The sequence below is a fragment of the Aegilops tauschii genome, chromosome 3, assembly GCF_002575655.3.
Source record: "Aegilops tauschii subsp. strangulata cultivar AL8/78 chromosome 3, Aet v6.0, whole genome shotgun sequence".
NCBI lineage: Eukaryota > Viridiplantae > Streptophyta > Magnoliopsida > Poales > Poaceae > Aegilops > Aegilops tauschii.
The window spans coordinates 499,419,802-499,430,062 of record NC_053037.3 but is presented as its reverse complement, the minus strand read 5'-3'; the positions used below and the strand labels follow the sequence as shown (position 1 = coordinate 499,430,062).

At 45.0% G+C, this 10,261-nt stretch overlaps 1 protein-coding gene across 2 annotated transcripts; it reads left to right on the top strand.

Annotated features, from left to right (window-relative positions):
- Window positions 1-4,241: 4,241 nt before the first annotated feature.
- LOC109758876 (3-phosphoinositide-dependent protein kinase 2) lies at window positions 4,242-8,407 on the top strand. 2 transcript variants are annotated; one of them, XR_012205446.1, is made up of 11 exons: window positions 4,242-4,888; window positions 5,049-5,229; window positions 5,368-5,420; window positions 5,496-5,597; window positions 5,670-5,775; window positions 5,865-5,943; window positions 6,724-6,889; window positions 7,203-7,337; window positions 7,407-7,517; window positions 7,610-7,941; window positions 8,026-8,407. XR_012205446.1 is itself a non-coding variant. In XM_020317738.4 (11 exons), exons 1-11 carry the CDS (start codon window positions 4,667-4,669, stop codon window positions 8,116-8,118), a joined length of 1,524 nt encoding a protein of 507 aa, XP_020173327.1. In that variant the 5' UTR covers window positions 4,242-4,666; the 3' UTR covers window positions 8,119-8,407. The 2 variants fall into 2 exon arrangements, 1 of the variants encoding a protein (XP_020173327.1); XM_020317738.4 differs by having other exon boundaries at window positions 7,407-7,570; window positions 7,719-7,941.
- Window positions 8,408-10,261: the final 1,854 nt, after the last annotated feature.

Below are 10,261 nucleotides of genomic sequence, written 5' to 3'. Positions count from 1 at the left end.
TTTATGAAGGCCCAGGGCCCAAAGCCGGTTTAAGGCCTGTAGACATAAACCGGCATGGATATGTAAACTTGTGTTGTAAGATAGAAGTAGCAGAGACCGAGCCGGACACGATTATGAGCCGGCCTCGGGATTCTGTAAACCGACGGGCGTCAACCCATGTATATAAGGGGACGACCCGGCGGCGGTTCAAGGACAACAGACAACAACTCGAGGCTCAGGCAAAGCGCATTCGCTCCCTGGTCATCGAAACCCCAGCAATTCCATCACAACTAGACGTAGGCTTTTACCTTCATCGTAAGGGGCTGAACTAGTATAAAACTCTCTTGCGTCCCTTGTCCGCTTTAACCCCTTTAAGCTAACCCGTAGCGATGGCTCCACGACTAAGTCCTTTCTCTAGGACATCTGCCGTGACAAAACCACGACATCAAGTATTTCATTTTTCTTGAGAGGATGATCAGGCAAAGCATTAAGTAAATGGATAAGCCTCCCCCAAGCTTGTGGGAGACTCTCTTCTTCAATTTGCAAAAAGTTAAATATTTCCTTTAAAGCAGCTTGCTTCTTATGAGCAGGGAACTACTTTTCAGAGAAGTAGTAAATCATGTCCTGGGGACTACGCACACGACCAAGAGCAAGAGAATTAAACCATATCTTAGCATCACCCTTTAACTTAGCATCACCCTAATGGAAACTAAGGGATATTAAGGCCTCCTTTTAATAGACAACCGGACCAAAGCATTAGCACTTAGTGAATACATGAACTCCTCAAACTACGGTAATCACCGGAAAGAATCCCAATTAATGTTACCTTGGGGTATGCGGATCATAACTCATAATAGGTGTCTACAACTAGCAATACAGGATCAAGAACACAAATTTATTCATGAAAACATAATAGGTTCAGATCTGAAATCATGGCACTCGGGCCTAGTGACAAGCATTAAGCATAGCAAAGTCAAAGCAACATCATTCTCAGAACATAGTGGATACTAGGGATCAAACCCTAACAAAACTAACTCGATTACATAATAAATCTCATCCAACTCATCACCGTCCAGCAAGCCTACGGTGGAATTACTCACGCACGGCGGTCAACATCATGAAATTGGTGATGGAGGAAGGTTGGTGATGATGATGGCGATGGATTCCCCTCTCCGGAGCCCTGAACGGACTCCAGATCTGCCCTCCCGATGAAGAACATGAGGTGGCGGCGGCTCCGTATCCTTAAAACGCGATGAATCCTTCTCTCTGTTTTTCTCTCCCTAAAAATGAATATATGGAGTTGAAGTTGAGGTCGGTGGAGATCTAGGAGACCCACAGGGCAGGGGGTGTGCCCTCCACCCTTGTGGACAGCTGGTGGGTCCCCTCTGGTTGATTCTTTCGCCAATATTTTTTATTTATTCCAAAAATATTCTCCGTGGATTTTCCGGTCATTCCGAGAACTTTTATTTCTGCACAAAAATAACACCAAAGGCAATTCTGCTGAAAACAGCGTCAGTCTGGGTTAGTTCCATTCAAATCATGCAAATGAGAGTCCAAAACAAGGGCAAAAGAGTTTGGAAAAGTAGATACAATGGAGACGTATCAAGATTCCAGTGGACAATAAAAAGCTGAAAGTCAAAGATAACAATCAAAGTTAAGATCTTCATGTGGTACCTCCGTCAAGGTGTTGTGTTGACAAAGGACAACGTCCCTCGGTGCTACTACTTCAACATAAGTTGTTGGGATCCCAAGCGGAAGGGGTGATGTAGTCAAACAAGCAAGTTTTTTCCTCAATTAAGAATCAAGGTTTATTGAACTAGTACGCACTATCAGCCTTCGGTTAATGAGCGTGCACACAATTAACTAACCTTTTCTTGTCCCCAACTTGGTCGGGAAGGTTACAAGTCCTCCGGTTTTGCTAGTTATAAGGATTAGTGGTATAGTGTGATAGATGTTGATAATTGTAAATAAATAAATAAACGGATCATGTTATGATTATTCATGGTATTATTGCATATAGACATTACGTCTTTGTACCTTGCTACTTCTTGAGCTTGCGTTGGTTTTTCCCTTGAAGAGGAAAGGGTGATGCAGCAAAGTAGAGATAAGTATTTCCCTCAGTTTGAGAATCAAGGTATCAATCCAGTAGGAGACAACGCACAAATCACCTAATACCTGCACAAACAATCAAACAACTTGCACCCAACGCGATAAAGGGGTTGTTAATCCTTTCACGGTTACTTTCAAAAGTGAGATCTGATAGAGATAGATAAACGGTAAAGTAAATATTTTTGGTATTTTTGGTTTATAGATCGAAAAGTAAGAGATTGCAAAATTGTAGATCGGAAACTAATATGATGGAAAAATAGAAACTTATATGATGGAAAATAGACCTGGGGGCCATAGGTTTCACTAGAGGCTCATCTCAAGATAGCAAATAATACGGTGGGTGAACAAATTATTGCCGAGCAATTGATAGAAAAGCGCAAAGTTATGACGATATCAAAGGCAATGATCATGAATATAGGCATCACGTCCGTGTCAAGTAGACCGAAATGATTCTGCATCTACTACTATTACTCCACACATCGACCGACTCCTGCCTGCATCTAGAGTATTAAGTTCATGAAGAACAGAGTAACGCATTAAGAAGATGACATGCTGTATGATACGTCTCCAATGTATCTATATTTTGTTTTCAGTAATTTGTTTTCTGGTCCAAGAAAAATCATCGCGAAGGTTTCATTCCGTTTGGTATTCCTTTTCTGCGAAACTCAAAAACAAGAAAAAAACTGGAACTGGCACTGGGCTCTAGATTAATAGGTTAGTCCCAAAAATAATATAAAATAGCATATTAATGCATATAAAACATCCAAAACAGATAATATAATAGCATGAAACAATCAAAAATTATAGATACGTTGGAGACGTATCATACCTATAGACCATTATCCAACAGCATCTACAACTAACACTCCATCCCAAGACCGTTATCCAGCATGCATCCCGAAGTATTAAGTGAAGTAGAGCATTGCATTAAGTAAGGTGACATGGCCCGACTATAAGATGGACACAGAGGACTTGGAGTACACGACGAGGCGACTGGTGTCCAGGAGGACTCCTCCAACCAACTAGGATCATGTAATCCTAGACCCAGGTACCCATATAAGTCAGGGTAGGTTAGTCGATAGGAACAGAACCTAAAGTTAATACTCAATCCCTCTCTCATTGTACCCCCTATATGCAATCAATACAACCGAGCAGGAAGTAGGATTTTACGTCCTCCGCGAGGGCGTGAACCTAGGTAAATCCTTCTTTGCTTCCCATTCGACCTACTTGTCCGGCCAGTGTATCATGTTGAGGGATCTGCCGGAAATAACTCTGACACACAAGAAGTTAACACACGCCACCGCGAAGGACGCTAGCGAGGTTTGCTCCAAACTGTCTTGGCGTCACTTCTTGAGCAAGTGATTCGGACTCCGAAACAAGTGATCATTGACAAAAGCCCATGTCAAACAGTCTGATCCCAAAGTCTAGCAATAGAGGAGAAAATATGCAAGGTTCACACTAAAGAGGCTACCACCATTGGACCAACCGCCACCTATCATGCAACCACATGGTAGAGGTCAGAGCAACTATATATGACCTCCTCTGACTTTAGCATCAAGAACTTTCTTCTTCTTCTAAAACTTCACCATAACCCTCATGTAGTGTCTTGAAAAAACAACGATAAACCAGAGGATTATTTTGAAGATTGTAACACTTCAGTTTCTTTGATGGGCTTTAGTGGGCAGAATAGACCCGGGACAACCCCAGGCCTAGGACTGAAAGCATATAAACTCAAAAGGAAAAAATCTCAAGAAAAACGAAGAGAACATCTCAATTCATCATTTTTATTGTGAATGAATTGATTTGATCGAACCAGTAACTATTCCATTGATGATCACGGTTTTTATATAAGCAGAGAGACGTGATTGAAAGGACGCGTCCATCGCGGGGCGTGGGAGAACGGCCGCGTCGGTTGCCTAGCAATCCGCACGAGCGGTTTGTACAAGGGAGGATTATCCTTAATTACTGAAACAAATTAATCTTAACAATTTTTGCCTGTTCCGTTGATTTGGAAATGTGGTAAACCGAGTGAGCAGCCCACGTGAAAGCAAATAATCCTGGTCTCACACACACTTATCCACGAGAAAAGAAAAAACCGAAAAAGAACGGCAGCTCCTCTGGTTCATCTCTCTCCGCCCCTCCATCCATCATTCATCCCCATGATTCGATCACGCGCACACCTCTCTCCCCCCACGACTCCTCACAAGCCAAGCCAACAACCAACGGAACGGGCATGAAAAGCTCTCTCCTCCTCCTCATCCTGTAGACTCGGCTGTGGGCAGCCAGCCTCCCTCCTCTTAGATTCGATACCTTTCCTCCCCTTCCGCCCAACCCCAGCCCCAACCCCACCGCGAAAGAGAGAGAGAGAAAGAAAGGCTGCGGCCGTCGCAGTCCAATCGATTGCCCCACCGCCCGGCCGCGCCGCGCTTTCCCGCCCTCCCAAGCCGAATCCGATGGTTCCACTCGTTGACCGCCTCCGCCATCGGAGGCCGCGCCGCGCCACCCTCGAACCCCGCGCCACCCCCATCCACCCCCTTCTCCCCCGCAGCCGCCTATAGATACCGATCGCTCCGGCCCAATGGCGGTCGGCGGCGACGACGACATGGAGCGGGACTTCGCCGCTAGGCTGCGCCTCGCGCCCTCCAACCCCTCCTCAGCCTCCGCCTCCGCCTCGGCCTCCCCCACGGCGGCCTCCCCTACTGCGGGCGGCGGCGGGATCGCCTTCCGCGCGCCGCAGGAGCAGTTCACCGCCGGCGACTTCGAGCTCGGCAAGATCTACGGCGTCGGCTCCTACTCCAAGGTAGTTAGAGGTGGCACACGATCGTGTCGCCCTCGTCCTTGTTTAATTATTCAGTGGACGGACGGTTCCCTCCTTGTTTTTACTCCCCTGGCTTGGTGACCGCGTGGGGAACGGGATCGTGGGAATTGCCGTTGCTGAGGCCGCTTTGTTTTTGCGTCAGGTGGTGAGGGCCAGGAAGAAGGACACGGGCAACGTCTACGCGCTCAAGATCATGGACAAGAAGTTCATCACCAAGGAGAACAAGATCTCCTACGTCAAGATGGAGCGCATCGTGCTCGACCAGCTGGATCACCCGGGCGTCATCAGGCTCTTCTTCACCTTCCAGGACACCTACTCCCTCTGTTAGTAGTGTCCCTCTTTCTTTGAATTACAATAGTTAATTAACAACTCGGTACACTTGGTTTTAGTTTAGTTCTCAAATGCTGGTTACATTTTGGATGCTTACATTCGCTGAACATGGCATTTCTTTTGCTGTGCAGACATGGCACTGGAGTCCTGCGAAGGCGGGGAGTTGTTCGACCAAATCGTACGGGTTGGTATCAACCTGCTCACAATGTGGTTGATTCCTGTTCTGTATTTGCTTCTTATGCATGGGTTTTGCTTGCAGAAAGGCCGCCTGTCTGAGGACGAGGCGCGGTTTTATGCCGCTGAAATTGTTGACATTCTGGAGTATTTGCATAGCGTAGGCCTAATTCATCGGGATGTGAAGGTGTGTGAATTGTTTGTCCTTGAGTTAATGCCATCATTAACAATGACTTAATCACATTGTTTGATCTTCCAGCCAGAAAATTTACTCCTTACTTCTGATGGACACATCAAGATTGCTGATTTTGGTAGCGTGAAGCCTACTGTGGACACTCCAATCAAAGTCCTCCCAAATTCAACTAGTAAGATAAACATATGCAGAGCTGGATTCTCTTAGTATTTGGTGATGTAAAGCTCTTAATGTTCTGCTTTCCTTACACTTACCGTGCAGATGAGAGGGCCTGCACATTTGTTGGAACAGCTGCATATGTACCACCAGAGGTCCTGAACTCTGCCCCAGCAACTTTTGGGTAAGTGAATAACTTCATTTGTTGATGCCCTTGACAATCCTTGCTTTCTTGGTACAATTTTACTTTTGTGATATTTACGGTACTGCATTCTTTGATGTGATTTTATGTTTTGACTCTGAGCGATGTATTCAATCGCATTATTAAGCACCTTCCTGTGCATTTATTGGCTACGTACTTGGCACCTTGGTACTCTGAGTGACTGCACGTGCTTTAAGTTACAAATGGCATCAACGTCCGAAAGCTTATCTTGCTAGAAAACATATCTTGTAGACAACTGCCCTAGCTATCAGTATTGTCATGCTTCTGGAGTTGAGGTTACTAGCAGAAGTTGAAATTTCATGTTATAACATCAAAGACTTCAAGATGAAAGTACACACAATAACAATAGGTACGAATTGTGCTAGCTGAGATGTATTCCCGGTGTCTGTCTGTCCCATCAGCATAGAATCGTGCAAGTCTTGTCAGTTCAACATTTGTATCAGAAAGTCACCTTTTCTGAGTATGCATAAAAGATGGTAATTGTTGTATTCTATTTTTGCTGACATTAGATTCTTCTTCTTTAACTGAAGACATTAGATTCTTGATGCATCCTTTAGCTGTTATAAAAGGATAACTTAAGTAAATTGCATCAAGGAAAAACCATTTTCCATGATGAATCTCTAATCCTAGTCTGCTGCCAGTTGCGAAACTGTTAAGCTTCTAAACAACAGTGCCTTTTGTGGTGTCACAAGCAGAGATTTATACACATTTTTCTGATGGGCTTCTATATGTTCTTGGCAGAAATGACTTGTGGGCATTGGGGTGCACGTTGTTTCAAATGCTTTCTGGCTCTTCGCCATTTAAGGATGCCAGTGAGTGGTTGATTTTCCAGCGAATTATTGCTAGGGATCTCAGATTTCCTGAGTTCTTTTCGGATGAAGCAAGAGATCTCATTGACAAGTTGCTGGTATACAATTATACAGATTACTTCTTGAATTCTTTTTGTTTTTGGTCATAAGTTATATGTTGTTCTTAGAAAGAGCACAGAAAAAAAAGTATAGATAATATCATGCCAGTAACTTCAGTATAAAAAAGGCTACAAGCATAAAACCAACTCACATCCTAATTCTAATCATTTCATGGTTTATCAGCTACAGTTGCGTTCCAAATACATAATGAAATTGCATAGTCCCCACCCCAGCTAAAAGAGAAGAAGCATCCTTAGATCTCTAAGTCAAATTTCCAACAGGCAGGACCTTCTTAAACTCTTCATTCTGCAGGATGTTGATCCAACCAAACGACCAGGTGCAGGACCTGATGGTTATGCTTCCTTGAAGAAGCATCCTTTCTTCAGAGGTATTGACTGGAAAAATATAAGGAAGACGCGCGCACCAAAGCCCGCTGTGGAGGCAAATGTATGCTATCTTATGTCAGTGTAATCACTTAACTCTACTCTTCATCATTCTGATGATCTCCCTATTCAGGCAAATGAGGATGAGGATAATCAGGATTCAGATTGGCTGTCACACATGGGAAGTGCACATGTCAACCGAAATGTCCCTGTTGGGAATAATGGTGCTGCGTCATCTTCTGAAGTACGGTCCCATGTATCTAAATTAGCTTCCATCGACTCCTTCGACTCTAGATGGTAAATACAGACTATCACAACATTTTATTATACTTACAGGCGAGAAAAGAAAAATGAAAACGGGGGAAATGGTCGACTACATGCTCACAATTTTTCCACGGGTGAGAGGTGATTCATTTCAGTGCATATTGCTTTAACAATGTGGCAGGCAGGATTTCCTGGAGCCTGGTGAATCTGTAGTGTTGATATCTAAGCTGAAGAAGATTAATAAGCTATCAAATAAGAAGGTCCAGCTGATCCTCACCAACAAACCTCAGTTGATCTGTGTTGACCCTGCAAAAATGGTGACCAAGGGGAATATTAGTTGGTCTGCTAATCCAAGTGAACTCAATGTACAAGTAGGCAACTCCTCGCATTTCAGGATCTGCACGGTATATATTCCTGTGCGCTCTTACTGCCCCCTGGTATCATCCGAGATGTTCTATTTGATCATACCTAACTGAGTTCTCTTACAGCCAAAAAAGGTGTTTGTATTTGAGGATGCAAAACAGCGTGCCTGGCAATGGAAGAATGCAATTGAAGATCTCCAGAACTGCCAAAAGATATGATTTTCAATTGAAATCAAGATACCGACCAAAACAGTTGATGTTAAGCACTCTGAATACACCTTAGCCATGTTTTTCACTTGGAGGAACACATTGGGGTTTCTCGCTCCTGCCCTCCTCGCGTGCCTGGGAAGGAAATCACTTGTGGCATGTTGATCGATGTCCCCCGTCCGTAGACAGTTTTGTTTGTTTGTTAGTTGCTGCAGCAGATAGCATCAGAGTGATTGAAATGTTCGCCCCCCGGAACGATTAACAAAAGAAGTCCATGAGATGATCGATTTGTATTGTTGTATTTGTACCATCGAATCACCTTAACAATGTTGCCGTAGCTTAATTATAACAAGGCTCCAAAACTTGTATATACAATAGAGCAAAAACCCCTAGTATATATGAATAGGACTCCCTCCCCTTGTCCAATTCAGCCCCCCCCCCCCCCCCCCCCCCCGCACCAAGTTGCCTTCCACCTCTTGGCCTTTTAAGGCCCATTGATATTTAAATTAAATATAAAATGTTCTAAATACCTCTAGACCATTATATATATGTTTTAACATACCCAAAACATTTTCCACCTATATATAATTTATTGATAATACCTGGTATTACTTGATACTCCCCGAAACTCTTCTAGGGACCTCGAAACGCTATCGGATCCTCTTGAAAGTCTTCCACATATAAACTCTTCAATTACGAATATGTAAATATAATGATACAAATATTATTGCGGGCATATTTCCAACATTAGGCTTCTCTCGCATCCCCTTCACTTATGTTAACCTGAGAGCATGTGCAAGTAATGTAGAGGTTTACTTATGTTAACCTGAGAGCATGTGCAAGTAATGTAGAGGTTTGGCTTGACACGACAACGACAACCAATGATTGGAGTAATATGTTTCCGCACTACCTTTGGCAACCAAACGTGCCTTGTGCCTGTCAATGGTGCCATCAGATTTCCTCTTTACCTTGTACACCCATTTGCAGTCAATCACATTCCTATCCTTGACTGGTGGAATCAAACGCTGTTTTGTTCTTCATGAGAGCTAAATACTCTTCATCCATCGCCTTCTTCCACTTGGATCTTCATCCATCGCCTTCTTCCACTTGGAATCACTAAGGGCTTCCCTTAAATTCTTTGGTTCACCTGTGGCATAAAAAGAACCCCAACGAATGCAACCATCTTTATAAACCTTGGGTTGAACAATACCACTTTGTGACCTGGTGTGTGAACGCACAGGAGGAGGCGGAGCTGGTTGTCCGGAGGGGTGTGGCGTACCGTAAAACGGGACTCCACGGGATACTGTTCATCCACCGTCAATTTCCTCCAGCCTCCACCTACTACTGTTCATCCACCATGACTTCCTCCAGCCTCCACCAGCCACTGTTTATTCACGGCTACTGTTCATCTAGCCTCCACTGGCTACAGTTCATCCAGCCTTCACGAGGTCCTGTTCATCCACCCCCAACCGGCTGGGTGTGGCGTACTGCGACACGGCCTCCTCGGGGTCCTGTTCATCCAGGGGCAACCGTCTACTACCACGGGGTCCTGTTCATCCAGCGGCAACCGCCTACACACGACCGGGGTCCTGTTCATCCAACCCCCAGGGAACTGCTCATCCACAGGCAACCAACCGGCTAGGTTGACTGACCACGTCTCGACTCGTTCTACGAATCGCGCGCGCAACAGCAACGGGCATTGTTCATCGAGAGGCAAACCCAACACACTAGGTGGCTACGTCTCATACGAGGCTCGATCGGCTTCAATATAAGCAGCAACATCGATCAATCACCCGGGTTCAGTTAGCAGCACCAGCGAAGGAATTGCTCGGGCTCAGTTAGCAGCGAAGGGATCGATCGGCTTCAGTACATAGTGCGATCGATCGATCGCTCGGGTTCAATAAGTGAACGCCTCGCTCGGGTTCAGTTAGCGAGCTCCTCGCACAACAATCGCGCGTACGAGAGAATCGCGCAAACCACACTGCATCGCTTGGCCCCGGCCACCCACCGTAACCGGGAACTCCGCGAAAATTTCCTCGCCCTTACTCCTACCATGATTTTTTATGTCATGGACGGCACAAAGAGTGTCATGCATGTGCGTCCCCGGCCCGCCCAGGACGAAAAGCCCATTTTCTGTCTTAATTTGTTGTCATAG

Excerpts from the sequence above, each read along its gene's own strand:
- LOC109758876 (XM_020317738.4), top strand. The coding sequence starts at position 4,667 with ATGGCGGTCGGCGGCGACGACGACATGGAGCGGGACTTCGCCGCTAGG. Across the intron at positions 5,598-5,669 it reads TAATTCATCGGGATGTGAAG|CCAGAAAATTTACTCCTTAC; the intron begins GTGTGTGAATTG and ends TTGATCTTCCAG. Across the intron at positions 7,571-7,718 it reads GACTCCTTCGACTCTAGATG|GCAGGATTTCCTGGAGCCTG; the intron begins GTAAATACAGAC and ends ACAATGTGGCAG.